The following is a 15,206-nucleotide window of genomic DNA, read 5'->3' on the forward strand; positions in this document are numbered from 1 at the left end:
AAATATATTTGGGCCCCTTAGTGGAGTGAAGGGAAATCCTAATACTACAGCACACAAAAACATCTTAGAATATTCTGTGTTTCCAACTTTGTGGCAACTGTTTTGGCCAAGCTAAAATATGCTTATAAGAAAATATAAGCATGGCTTGAAGTAAGGTGAAGAATCTGACAATTACACACAGGCATGCACAGACAGACAGACAGACAGACAGTCAGACAGACAGATAGATAGATAGATAGATAGATAGATAGATAGATAGATAGATAGATAGATAGATAGATAGATAGATAGATAGATAGATAGATAGATATTTTATGTGCATGAGCATCTAGCACACGACGGCACTAGGGCAATGTCTTCAGTCTGTAATTGTGCAGTGCTGAGCCTCTAGCGTTAGTGGAGGTGAAGGACATTGCGCCACCCGGCCGCGCGCGGTGGCACTGCAGTTTTTAGCGCTCATTTATAAGCTGCGGCGCGCTCGGGGAGGGCGATAATTACACTCGTTGTTGGACGAAGTAGAAGTTCGCAGGGATTTTTCTGTCTTAAGCGCAGCAGGGGAATAAAACATGGCAAATAACTCTGCACAGCCTCCTTATCTTCACTTGGCGGAACTGACGGCATCCCAGTTCCTCGACATCTGGAAACATTTTGATGCTGACGGTAAGTGAATGTGTGCATGGATACTGAACTGAGAAAAATATGCTCTGGAGGTCTGAAAATAAAAAAAATGTCATTAGATGAGAATTAAGCTGAAATATGTAGCTTATGCAAAAGTTTGTTGAGGTGAAAACAAAAGGTTTTTGGTGTTTTGTGTGTAGAGAAATCAGGACAGTGCGCACCGGTATATTTCGGAGATGAGTACCAAAGGTGTGCACTGAATTTCTGTAATTAACAGAGATGCTTTGTGTTTGCATTGCTATTGAAACTTACAAAAATGCATTTCACCGTTATTTTTCGAATTTCCTTGTTATTGTTGGCTAGTTCCATTTATCAGGTTAATATATAAACGGTGTGTGATAATTAAACACTAATTATTTTTATTAAAACTATGTGAATTCTTTAGACGATTTAAAGATTGTATTTAATAGCAAAGCCTTGATTTTGAATTACAAACTGCACCTTGACTAACTGGTCAACGTTGTGTTTTTAACACATCCTAGATAATTAATAGTTTTACTTAGAAATCATTGGAACAAATCAACATTTTCTCATTTACCAGTAGAGCAACACTACCTTTCCTTTGCATGCCAGTGTTTTTTTTCTGTGTATACCAGTGTAAAATGTGTGTGGTCTCTTTCAATAGGTTGTTGACACTGAGTCAGGACTGAACTCTGAATGCATCCAGGTGCTGTAACAGGGCTGTGATGCTAGGACTGACACGGTTTTATTCAACTTTTCATTAATTTAAAATGCGGATGAATGCTGTTCTGTTTTGGCATCCAGTTTTATACTTACTGTAAATCACAAAGAGAGAGATTCTTCTTGAGAAATCAATTTTCATGTCTGCAGACAGTTTCACTGACACTATCTATAGTTTGAAGCAGACCACACACATTTGTGCAGAGACTATACATAGTAATATTTTATACACTAGCCAAAATTGAATCAGATTTTTATATAGCTCCCTTAAACATTAAGCTTCACATCATCTTTCTGTGGTTTGAAAGAAATGGAATTTAAAAGGCCCCCTACCGCAAGGCCCTTAATTATTCCAAAATCAGAAAGAGAGACATTCAAAGCGTGCTGAGGAGAACAGCTGTCAAGATTTTAATTAGGCTCTATAACTGCTACGATTTTGGTACCAGCCAAAAACATTTACAAGCTTGGTAGATAGGACATCAGCCAGACAGATCAACAACTTGATTTCATGTTGTCCTGTTTTCTAAATGCTAAATGCTGATTTAATTGGTATCTCACATACAGGCAATGGCTACATTGAGGGCAAGGAGCTTGAAAACTTTATCACTCAGTTGGAGGTTGCACGGAAAGGAGCAGGTGTGGTAAGTAAACAAACAAAAAGGAAAATACATTGAATCTTGAAATTTAAATATGGAATCTGGCAAAATAAAACAGCACAAGAAAGCTGCTTGTAGAGGCAAAAATAGCTTCTGTACTTTTTTCACCCAAAACAAATTGAATTAAGTTACAGTAACTGGTCAGGATCATTCTGTATTTAAGGCCGAAAGTGGTATACAACAAATATATAATTGTCATTCAAGAGCAAAGTTAACCTAGAACAAAAAAAAAGATCTACATCTACAACAAAGCTAAAAAAAAAAAGCCAGACAGGGATGAGAAACATATAAAAGCACCAGCAACACTAAGCAAAGACAGTCCTGAAAAAGCAGAATGCTTTATGCTATGATGATTTTGCAAAAACAAGCAGTGCTGATTACAAGGTTGTCAGTGACAAAGCAATCGAGGACAGGTGGAAAGAATCATATTGCAAATGGGACACTGTATTTTTGGTTTAATAGAAGTGCACCTCAATAGATGCAGAATGAAACAGAGTGACTTTGGAGATGCTTGAGATATTTAAAAAGAAAACAGAAAGAAAGCTCCCATTATATTTTCTGTGTTATTGAAACAATGTCCTGCTGGTACTTGTAAAATGTCACCAATTTTGCCATCAATGTGTCCAAATTGAATACTGAAATTGGAATATTTCCGACAGGAGTTAAATGAGCGTGTGGTATTTATATAGAGGATCTTTGCGCAAGCAACAGAGAGGTTTTATTTCCCTGCATGTCATATAGTAAAAGCCATGAATCATGTGAACCTCTGGAATCATGTTAAGTATGCTAGAAACTCAATCAGTAACTATCTTATTGAGGCTTTTCCCCTGTAGTAGAAAGACATCTTCTTTCATGAGGTGTCATTTATCTGGCACATTTCCCTTATCTCTGATAAGTAAAGCAAATTAAAGGGATTGGTGTTACATGAGATTGGCGTTACATACATCTAAAGCTAACTCTGGACCAAAGCCCTCCTGCAATGTTTGTCTGTTTCAGGACCCATCAAATGCATCTTTCAGAGACAAGATTGCAGAGTTCATGCAGAAATTCGACAAGAACAATGATGGGAGGATTGAGCTGTCAGAGGTAAGAAATTGCATTGTTCAAAAATGGAATCTGTTGCCAGTGAATGTGACAAGGTCAGACAAGGAAAGTCCTGAATATTGAAAATATTCAACTCGACTGTTTTAAATGCTCTAAAATGAGAGCATTTCAATGTCACAATTTTCATTTAGATTCTAGAAACATTAATTCTCATGTTATCCATGTCTCAGCTGGCCCAGATTCTGCCAACAGAGGAGAACTTCCTGCTTTGCTTCAGACAATTTTTGGGCTCCAGCTCTGAGTTTATGGCGGTAAGTTTACAGAAATAGTTAATTTGACCTTCTTTTGTATTCCATAAACTGACTTTACTTAATTGTTATAATGGTAAATGGTAAAAAAGAATAAAATAAAATAGAAAGTTATAGCAAGTGTTTCCAGTTCAATATACTAAGGGCTGTTAGTTGGGATAGTAAATATGTGACTGTACTTCTACCAGTGAGTGCACAAGTACAGATTTCTGTGGAACACGTACTGTAGAGGTCATGTATCCTTTTTTTAATAACACATTCTGATAGACCACCAAATCATTAAAAATATTAGAAAATAACTCAAGGTGTTGTTTGAATGAACATTTTAAATGTTGATAGTGTTCTTTGTTGAGGATAAAAATCTCTCAGTGTTCCTACTGTATACTACTACCTATTGTGGGTAAAAGTTACTCACTGTGCAGCTATTGTGCCTGGTTACATTCTGCAAAAGTAGTTCTAAGTTTATTTATATACAACTGAATCAATATCATTGCCAGAAATAGTGATTTTGAATCTGAGTTACATCTTTCACTTACCTTCAGGGTATTTCACATGCATTTGTTTTATCATGTCCCTCTTTGCATTAAAAAAACAAACAAACAAACAAACAAAAAACACCAGACCAATGCCTCATGATCATGCAAGCTTCTAGTAACACCTGTCATTATGATATGGCTAACAGGCTTGGAGTTGAGTGGCCAAACCTCTGCCACTTAATCTGTTATGTATTTTCAGATACAATGCCTCTCCACAATATGTATCAGTTTTACTTGTTCTGTGTTGCACAGAAACATTGCATGCACTGTTTTATTCTAAACTCCACATACACCTGTAATTTCTGAAACCCAGTTTACAGGAATAATGTGATGAACATTTTGAGACAGAGTTCATGTACAGTTCAGTCTGATTCAGTCAGTCATTCAGCTGTATATTTACACCATTTCAGTAAGTGTAATGCCAGTGTTTACTGCATCATGTGATCAGGCTTTACATTTAGGCAAACTGTGTAACTGAACAGGACAGACTCAAGAATGTAACCTGTGGTGGTAAAGTAAAAGTTGCTGTCTCGAAATGACCAGTTTGGCTTGGACAAAATGAAACAATGATCTTGTGTCTCCTAGGCTTGTGTGCCAAAGATCTGCCAGGTAAATGTAGCAGTTGGCTTTGTGTACCAGGCTTCTGGCAAAAGTGCTTGTTGTGCATATTTGCCTTTTCTATAGAAACAATTACACTGATCTACTGCATTCTGCAATCTCTGTCAAAATAGTTTTGAGAGTGAGACCAATTTTCTGAACATGTATGCAAGACAGACCCTAAGATTTGCATTTCAATGCCCTGTTGCATTGTTGCTTGCATTTGACTTAATGTTGTAAAGGGACTTTCAGTTTAAGTCCTATTGTCATACCTGCTGCCTGTTTCATTCCTTGCTGTGGTAGCCAAAGGCAGAGGAAAATTATATGCTTTGCTTTAAACGCATTATAATACAGTTAAAGTAAGGGTCTATATGTGCTTGTTGCAAATTTTAGTTCCCAAAAATTATATCAGGATCTTCATCCAGCTCTATAAGAACTAAGCAGAACAGGCTCTAATACACAAAAGTTTGGAAAAGAAAATGTTTTTACAATTTACAAGTTATACACGTATTGTTAAAATTATGAAAATAGTTCATGAGTTTATATTCCAACAATGTCACAGCCATCAGTCATTAAAAGAGAGCAAAACTGGCAGAGCTCTCTGAAGGTGGGATGCCATTACTCGCTTCCCTGTCAATGAGAATGACATTAGCCAATTGGGGATGTCTTTGAGCTCATGTATGCAGTACTGTTCAGATAGCACTTTCCTTTGAGTATCTTACACTGCACTGTGATACAGGAGAAAATATAACTGAGAGGAAGCACAAACTTGTACAATTCATGCGCAGGGGAAAATTAGTGAGATTTAGAGGGATAGATGAATAGAAACTACCCACAAGGGTTGAAGGTTGCTAAAGATTGCTAAAGTAATGAGAAAATAAGAATAGTTCCAAAGAAAACTGTGCAATGTGCATAAAATAAAATGTTTAAAAAATACTTGTGCAATATTATGGATGTTTTTATGAATATGTCATAAGAATATCACCAATATACTGCATTAGATTATATCATATATTTCTCTGTCTGTAATATTGGCTTGTTCATATCATAGAGAAAAATCAGTCACAAAAAAAGCTAAACTTTGGAAATCAAACTTGCACTTTGATTTTAGTGACTGATTAAGGTTTGGTGCTTATCTTTCTTCCCATTGTGTTATGCAGATCCGATGTAAGTGTGATATTGAGAAGAAAATTCAATGAGCATTTTAATCGCACTATAGTGCGAATGTGTATATTTTCACATTCTCAACATGTCTTGCCCATGCCGTTTTCTCTTTTACTCTCACCAAAAAAACTGCTAGTAGGTAGACTAGCTTTACTTCCTTATGTGTAGGTTTGAATGTATGTGTGCATAGGGTATGTGTGCTTGTGTTTCCAGGATAGATTTCATATCTAACCATGAGGTGGTTACTGAAGATGGATGGTCGATTGGATGGAAAAAAGGGTTACAGTAGAATGAAGAGATACAAATTTGTATTTTTTTGAGCAGTGCATTATAGAAAGTCCACAGAAATACTTTACAGATATGAGAGGCTGAACAGGGCATCTATTTTTGCTATGAACCAGTGCCAGCTATAAGGGCAGCTAGCTGTTATTAAATTGTTAAAATTGCATTACATGTTCTTTGTGCTCTCACTGCTAGCTGAATACAAAATGGATATAATGCATGGAAAAGCCAGTGAGAATACTGCATTGAAACTTTCATGGCTTTAAAAAATTATTACTCCCATGTACCTTCCTTTAATCTCACCAGGGCAGTATTTTGGAAGGGAATAATGGGAGGTTGGAGAAAGAAATAAACGTGTAATTCTTAATATGCTGTTTGTTTTTTCAGACAGAACATAAATCTAATATTTCTAGTGGAACCAGATAGTATTTACAGTATTTTATTCAAATAGATGATTATCATTTTAAACTTTATTGACCATTATATCTTGGAACCTGTCCTGGGAACACTGGGTAAAATACAGGAGAATTTGCCTAGAGTCAAAAGGTACCATACACAAAAAGATTCACAATAAGGGACAATTTGGTATAGCCTGTCCACGTACTAGCATGTTTGTCAGAGGTGTGAGGAAACTGGAGAATCTGGAGGAAACATTGGAGAACAGGCAATGCTCTACATACAGATCGTAGCAAAGCTTACTGTAATACTGACCCTTGAGCTATGAGGCAGCAACACTAACCACTGCCAACATTTTGACAATCTCTGATATTTGTCAGTGTATTTCTATTACTACTATTACTTCCTATTTTGACATTCAAAATTCACATTTCTTTATTATTTGCATTTGATTTATGGGGACTGTGGCTATGGAAAATGACCGATGTCTGTAATTTTAAAAATTCTAAAAAAAAATTATTATAACAACTGTTTCTAACAGATGGTTTTATATATTTATTAATGTTATATCGGTTTACTTTTTATTTAACATAAAATACCTTGTTTTGTGGATATTTGACATCTGTAGGCCTGGAGAAGGTATGACACAGACCGCAGTGGCTTCATTGAAGCAAATGAACTGAAGGTAAGATACTTGTATACAAGATTGATCTTTTTTTAATGAAAATTACCACTTTCTTCACCAACTATTTAGGAATTATATCGAAGGTAGTAGTATAGAGTATATTGGTATAAGTTAGCTGAGCTATTGTTCCAGGTTGGGTTGTACTGACTACCCTGCGCAACATCTGTGTAATGCTGTAGCTCTTTTGCTTGAGAAGCAAAACGAAAGCACGCAAATCAGTCTGGCTGAAGCAACTGCCAGTTGGAGGAAACATTCAAATCTCTTCACTGGTTCGTAAAGTATAAACCAGGATGTAATCACAAGCAGAAAATTGATTTTGACCATAGGTATAATAATGTGCAAATGTTGTTGTTCTATGAGTGGACCAGGTTCCCTTTGTGAGACCTATTTTGTAGTCTAAATAACCTGTATTTTTTTCTTTATTTCTTTTAGAACTTTCTCTCAGACCTTCTGAAAAAGGTCAACAGGCAATATGATGACCAGAAATTGCAGGAATACACACAGACAATTGTAAGTATCTCATCAGCACATGTTATATGCACATGCATATGTTGCTATAATAAAATACCTGTCCAGCTAACAGTTACTCAGACTTAGAATTATACCTTGGTAGATTATTCAATACTTTACTAGGTGTGTATGCATTTGACTAGTTAACTATGACTCCCACAAATTGAGTTTTTGAAAGAAAAAATGAACTACCCTTTTTATGCTCAATTTGGGTGCATTTGTAACACCAGCAAAGACTTTTAAATTATAAATAGTGGTTAATTTATGAAAATTATCCAATTACTTTGTTCTTTTTTTACACTTTCAGCTCAAGATGTTTGATCTGAATGGAGACGGGAAGCTGGGGCTTTCTGAAATGGCAAGGTGAGCAATATCTTTGCCCAAAATAATCAGATAAATCAATCTCTCTTTAATGTTATGCTAACAGACTGTTTCTTATTTACTTTTTAAGGCTTCTGCCAGTTCAGGAAAATTTTTTGCTGAAGTTCCAGGTGAGTTAGGTCAAAGCAAGGTTTGCAGTTTGTTCTGAAAGGATGCAGTTGTAGCCAAAATACTGATTTGTTTGCACTTTGTTGCAGGGTGTCAAGCTGACCAGTGAACAGTTCAACAGCATCTTCACATATTATGACAAGGTAGTGTGCATTTCTACACAACATAAATGCAACTGCCTTTGATTTATATGCCATGGCAGGGAAACACTCTGTGGTATTTTTAGACTGAAGGACTACACTTCATTTATAATTAAGTATCTCCCCCAGCAAGCATTCTCAAAGACAGTACATGCAAGAGGAGATCCTGTGCATACCTAAGTTCATTCAACTGTATTTTTTCATTTCATTTTATGTATTATCAAAAATACATTTTAATAAAACAAATTTCTATTGCTCACTGGACATGCACATGCTTAAAACAAAGAAACACAATGCTTAACAGCATAATAATGCTGCAGAAATTCTCCTACAGATGACAGCATGGTTTAGCTCAGTAAATGAGGTGGAGGGAGCTCTCCTTTATATATATTTTTACATCTGATTTCCCTCAATCTTGTGAATCCATTTTGCATGATAATGAGTTCTGTTTCCATTGTCCTGAGCAGGTAAATGACCACGAATGTGCACCTGCTCTCTGAACATTTGACTAACAATTGCTTTTTGGGTACTACAGTTCCAAATATGCCACTAGAGGGTGTGGTAAACATTTTCAAGCAAGAAATGTTAACATATTTTATACTATGTTAGTGGGGGTTTTTTTTGGGTTTTTTTTACTAATTTGTTAATTAATCAGTGCATTCATTTGGTGGAGGTTTACAAAACATCTAGGTGTAGGTTATTATAATTCGTATAACTGTTAAGTATTTGGTGTTTACAAAGTTTTAGAGTTTATCCTTGTTTTTGTACAACTTTCTCCCCCTCTAACGAATTACATTGCCACTCTGTAAATTTGTACATTTGTATTTAATTAAGCATTGCATTACATAGCCCCCCACAGTCAACATTAGAAAACAAATGACAACTTAACTAATGTTACATTATTTTTTAAATTTAAAGCAAAAATTGTGCAGAGAGTGAAATGGTGTCCTCTGGCATTGGCAGCCTAAAAGATTTTTTGTTTGAAAAACTAGGACAGATACAGCATTTATTGATAAATGAAATGTTGCCGTACAATCTGAAATTCCTGCAGTGCATTTCAGTGGTACAGTATCATCCTTCTTTCTGTCTGATGCTGTCACATCTGCAACATAGGCACTTGCAGTTGCTACAGTGAAGCCATGGGTAAATAAAATAATAGCAGGAGAGGAAGACGCACCAGGTTGAGTAAATATAGACACACCTCACAGTGTCTAAACAGGATGTGCAGAGCTTTGAAAAAATGCAAAATGTCTGGCCACATGCAAAACAATGTACTCACCCAAAGATGCAAAAGAAATTACAAATACCTCCTGTCCTCTGTGTTGTCTTATTTATGACCTCATCCATGCTCTATAACTGAAGAGAGTGAATCAGTGAAGCAGAGAATTGTTAAATCGGAATGCAATCCTCTGTGTAAAGCCAATACACTCCTTGATATAACTTCAGTACAGACAGGGTTAACCCAGTATAACCTCTTTCTGTGTTTTAAAGGATGGAAATGGGTACATTGATGAGATGGAGTTAGACTACCTCCTGAAGGACCTCTATCAGGTGAGAAAAGAAAACCAAGAGTACTGAATGGCTGTAATTTGATCTAATTAATTAGAATTAACAATGATACATGTAATATTTTCTTTATTTTAGGGTGCTAATGCCCAGGACCTAGCTGGCTATAAAAAAAGCATCATGGCCTTGTCAGATGGGGGTAAACTGTACCGCACAGAACTGGAAGTTGTACTGTGCCGGGAGCCCATTATACTGTGATTGTACTGTTCAGCAAGCCCTGAATCACATTTCTCTTTCTGCTGCCTGACTACTGTAACCTTGTGCATGTGCCAGGCACTGCCCCTTTACTTTATGTGTGTTTTCATTTAATGTGCACTACAAAGCACAAAAAAAATATTTTCTATCACACTGCCTAAATCCCTTCTGCTTGACAACAGACATGCCATGGTTTTGACCTCTGCTGAATTTTTAAACACATTTCAAATGGATCTTATTCAATCTGATAGAGAGATATTAATAGTATGAATATGTGTGTAATGCTATTATTTACTAATTCAACTGATAATCCATATTTTCATTTATTTAATTGGATCCCTGTGCATCCCCTGGAAATCTTTCAGGTTTCCTATTTTCTCTTTGGTTTGAATATATAATTTTATTACATTTTCAGCTGTTTTTGGTTTCTGTTTTCTTTCTTTGGCTGATACTGTTGGCTGATACAATGTTACTGACAGAATTAATAAAAGACTAAGTTGTGTGAAGAATATCGTGTTGTTTTTTAATATAATTCTTTCTCAATGTGATCATTTAAAATATTGTTTAATTAATTGGAATTCAGTTTAATAATGCTTGAATGCATTTGCTGGTTAAGGAAAGATAAATCTATATTTCCATATTAGAGATTTATGCACATTCAGCTCAAGACTTTCTGTACCATAATGTACCATATGATAATTTGGATTAAAATGCTATGAACAAATATTACAATGGAATTAAAACATTTTGAACGAAATTGGGTTGCCAGTAAATGAATGAAACAAAATAAAATGCACAGTGAACAATTGAAAAACATATTTACAATAAAGTACTGCAACTTCTTAATGTTGTATAAAATTACCAGCAAACTTCCTTGATTGGGACTTTGATATTTGTATCTTGCAGTGAGCAATGGTATTGAGCTATGTATGAAATATTATGTGTTATTTTATGCTGTTAAGTATGATTTACTGGTGTTTACTGTACATACTGTATATAGGTTATTTATTGCCAGTATATTACTCTAAAAACTAAAGTATTTTTTATAGTGTACATTTATTGTTTGGGGGAAATCCTAAACAAATCTAGATAAAATGTTTTAAACAATACCACAATCTCTCTTTGCCAAAATACAGCTTCTGCATAACACATAACAGGTCAAGTTCGATTCTTTGGTCAATTATCCTCTTGTGAGGTTTAGCTTCTTGGCCATGAGATTTAAAATCTTAAACACTTACATTTTTTTATTTAAAATGTAAATATAATTTTTTTAATTTAAAATTAGTCTTGAGAATTTTTCCCATGCCTCTATTATTGTCTCATCTGATCAAAGATTTCCTTCTTCACACATGCAAAACAGTGTGGAATTATAGAACTGTAAACTTTGTGACCACAACCAGTAGTATCTTCTGCAACCACCCAACCATGAACAATGGACAACTTTTGGTTTCCTCCTTCCTCCAATATCTGAGGGAAAATACATTGGTGTGGATATGGTAATTTTCAGGAATGTTAAACTTTTTAATAGTTATTGTATTTTTATAGTTATTTTTTAAATTTCTAGGGCCCAGCAGCACAAATCCTCTTTAGGGGAACACTAAGTAGCTAACTAAAATAGTAGTAGTATTTTACATTTATGTTAGTAGTAAGTAAATAGATGTGTCACAGGCTTCCATTAAGAGGGAAAGCAGAACATAAATGTGAAAACCAATAACAACCAGAGCAACAAAGCATGACTGACAATATACATGACAAGACAGGAAAGAAAGAAAAAAAAGAAAGAAAGAAAAAGTACTATGGATGCATATTTGATGCTGGATGACTGTCCTGTTGGATTCAAATGCAGTAATTAATAATATTAGTAAAGGAATAATATTAATAGCAATTAAAAATTGACAACACCATTTTTTTGTTTTGCTTGCATGTGTATAATACAGATTGTGTGAATGAATAAATTACAAAGTGGTATGGCTGTGATTACACAGTGTGTCTGTAGAGATCCATCTTCGTATTGTTCAGTGTTCTGAACTGTCACTAATATATTTAGTGATGAGTGTGTCTAAACAACGATGAATTTGGTGATTCGTGTTAATCAAAGCAGATAAAGGGCTGATACAGATGCCAATATCAGTTCTAAAATGCTTTCTCTTATCTGATTTACAAAGGACAGTACATTGTTTCTTTTGATTTTGTATTCTCTGATCTTTTTTATGAATGATAAGTAGATGACACATTTGTAAATTCACATTTATACCACAGGAAGTCATGTATGGTCATTTAAGATTTGCTAAAAACTTGTAAACCAAAAACTGAAAATACTGCAGTTGGAAATATCAGTTACTTTTGTTCATAACAATTTCTAGGGATGGCAATAAAAGTAATGCATAATGAAAAATATATATTTCATTCTGAGTAGCTGAAAAGATTTAGTGATTAAATGAATATGGAATCTATCTTTTGCAAAGTGGTGACTTGAGCATGACTATATATAATATAAATTTAAGACTCCAAAAAAAATCTAGTAATAACCTTAGACTTCCGGGTTCAGGTGAGATCTATAGAGGCAAAGTTTGTCATTTAGGAGCTTTTTTGCCGTGTACTTGTAGTTTTTAATGCAGCAGCATTGCCTCCAAGCGGCCAAATTCTGGTATTACATAAATTCCATGAGTTAAGTACATTATTTACAAGGATGTGTAGTTCAAGTGTGAAAAGCAGCATTTACGCAGTCTACAGAAATGTTAATCTTAATAGTGTAGCAGTATTGCATTGACCTATATTATATATCATGTAAATCACAACAGCATACAATACATTTTAAAAGACTTCTAGATTTTACCCTCCATCACTGCATTACATACCCTCTATGTATGTGTGACAAATAAAATTTGATTTGATTTGATTTGATATCAGTCCCCTGCCTATTCTCTTTATTTTTCATCAAAGTAAAGAAAATTTTCTTTTTACAATCTCTTTAGCTAAAATCCACTGATAGGCCATAACATTACAACCACTGACACTGATTATTTAGTTCAAATTGTACCTATCAATCGCTTATGTATATTATTAGATACATAATTATGTAGAGTCATTTCATAAAGCTGAATTGTTGGAACAAGGAAAATGGCAAGTGTGATGGCTAGACAACTGGACCAGAGTATCTCCAAAACAGCAGGTCATATGAAAGTTTCTGATATGGTCCACGGAAGGACAATCGGGTAAACGAGCAACCAGATCTATCAGGTATATTTCAGAGAATCACGTTTAGGGTATCAGAAAACACAATGCATCACAACTTGCTGAATATGAGAGTATTGCTGCAGACCAGTCAGAAAATTGTTCGACTGCTGTGAAAACATGACAAAAAGTTCAAGCTGCTAGCCTCCAAATTCCCGAGATCCGATCGAGTATCTATGGGATGTCCGATTTATATAATCACCAACTCACATCTTACATGACTTAAAGGATCTGCTGCTACTGTCTTGGCTTACCACAGCACAACAGGGGATATTGAAAATTTTCTTGGTCGATTAAATGTCCCCACCATGTTGCCTGATGCTCCTAACCTTTTAGAAGAACCAGTTTCACAGGAGGAGGTGACAGCTGCCATCCCTTCTTTACAATCTGGGAAGTCCCCAGGACCTGGAGGTTTTCCATTAGATTTCTTTAAAATAATTCTCTAAGAAATCTCCCCCAGCTTTAAATCAATAATGACTCCATTTCCAGCATTTGGCAGATACCCTTATCCAGAGCGACTTACATTATTTCATTTTTATTCAACTGAGCAATTGAGGGTTAAGGGCTTTGCTCAGTGGCCCAACAGTGGCAGCTGGGTGGACCTGGGATCGAACTTACAACCTTCCGCTTGATAGCCTGACACCTTAACCATTAGATTACCACATGCCTTCTTCATCTCTGTTTTGCTTAAAAAGGATAAAGAACCTTTAGATTGTGCTTCATATAAGCCTATTTCTTTGCTCAATTGTGATGTTAAAATTTTAGTGAAGGTGCTTATTTCAAGACTTGAAGATGTTCTTCTTTTTGCAGAAGAACAATATCTTTGAAGAATTTCAGTAATGTTTCTGGCCCCATCATAGCACAGAAACTAAATTACTTGTTATTAGCTTCAGGCCAAGACTGCATGTCTTTGTTAGACTCTATTAGTGATCTTAGTGCTACATTTGACACTATAGATCACAACATTCTCCTACAGTACATCACTTACAAAATTACACAGGTATTCAGGGACAGGTATTAAGATGGTTTAGATCCTACCTGTCTGATTGATACCATTTTGTAGATTTAAATATAGAATCCTCCAGTTTATTATTATGGGGTCTCTCAAGGATCAGTTTTAGGGCCTCTGCTTTTCTTAGTATACTGTACATGCTTCCCTTGCGAAATGTCATTTGAAGGCATGGGATTAGTTTCCATTGTTATACTGATGATACCCAGTTATATATCTCATCAATACCAGATGAAATATCTAAAATGGATAACAGAGTGTGTTAAAGATTTAAAAAATTGGATGACCTGTCATTTTCTATTGTTAAATTCTGATGAGACATATCAGACTTGCACATTTTATGAACAGCAGATATGTTAATCCCTCTCTACTGCTTCTATCTTTCTACCCATCCCGAGGCATCCAGAAACTGTACCGGCTTCAATCGTCTTCTGTGCGATGAAGATTTTGGACCTCCACTGAGTTGAGGACAACTCTGAGAATTCTGAGGCATCTAGAGATTTACCAGCTCCAGTCAGACTCTGTGATACTAAAGAGGAGATGGGAACTCCATGTGATCTTTTGCATCTATACAACATTTGTTTGACTGTATTTTTATAAGCACACCCTCCAGTGTCACCCATATGAGGGTGGGTTCCCCTTTGAGTCTGGTTCTTCTCAAGGTTCCTTCCTTTACCGTATACGGGAGTTTTTCCTTGCCACTGCTGCCTGTGTCACCTCAGACTTGGTCATTGGGGATAAATACATACACATTGTGAACTAAATCTATCTAATATTAATCTTGAATTTTGCATTCTATCAATATTTATATTATTCTTTATATTAACCTTTTGTTCTATGTTTATGTTGTGTAAAGCTGCTTTGAGACAATGTCAATTGTAAAAAAACGCTATACAAATTGAATTGAATTGAATTGAAATGAATATGACAGAAATACTACTTATCGATCCAAAAACCAGTACAAAAAAGCTCTCACAATTCAACTTCTATTTAGAGGGATGTACTGTTACTTCTAGCTCAACAGTGAAAGACCTGG

General features: G+C 35.4%; 1 protein-coding gene across 1 annotated transcript; it reads left to right on the forward strand.

Annotated features, from left to right (window-relative positions):
• The first annotated feature begins 473 nt into the window (after positions 1 to 473).
• calb2a (calbindin 2a) lies at positions 474 to 10,390 on the forward strand. Its single transcript, XM_027161293.2, has 11 exons — positions 474 to 660; positions 1,924 to 2,000; positions 3,012 to 3,101; positions 3,290 to 3,370; positions 6,971 to 7,027; positions 7,460 to 7,537; positions 7,845 to 7,900; positions 7,989 to 8,028; positions 8,116 to 8,169; positions 9,658 to 9,717; positions 9,811 to 10,390. The coding sequence occupies exons 1-11, from the start codon at positions 567 to 569 to the stop codon at positions 9,928 to 9,930; spliced, it is 807 nt and encodes a 268-aa protein (XP_027017094.1). The 5' UTR covers positions 474 to 566; the 3' UTR covers positions 9,931 to 10,390.
• The last annotated feature ends 4,816 nt before the right edge of the window (positions 10,391 to 15,206 follow it).

This window comes from Tachysurus fulvidraco, chromosome 13 (assembly GCF_022655615.1).
Source record: "Tachysurus fulvidraco isolate hzauxx_2018 chromosome 13, HZAU_PFXX_2.0, whole genome shotgun sequence".
In the NCBI taxonomy this organism is placed as follows: domain Eukaryota; kingdom Metazoa; phylum Chordata; class Actinopteri; order Siluriformes; family Bagridae; genus Tachysurus; species Tachysurus fulvidraco.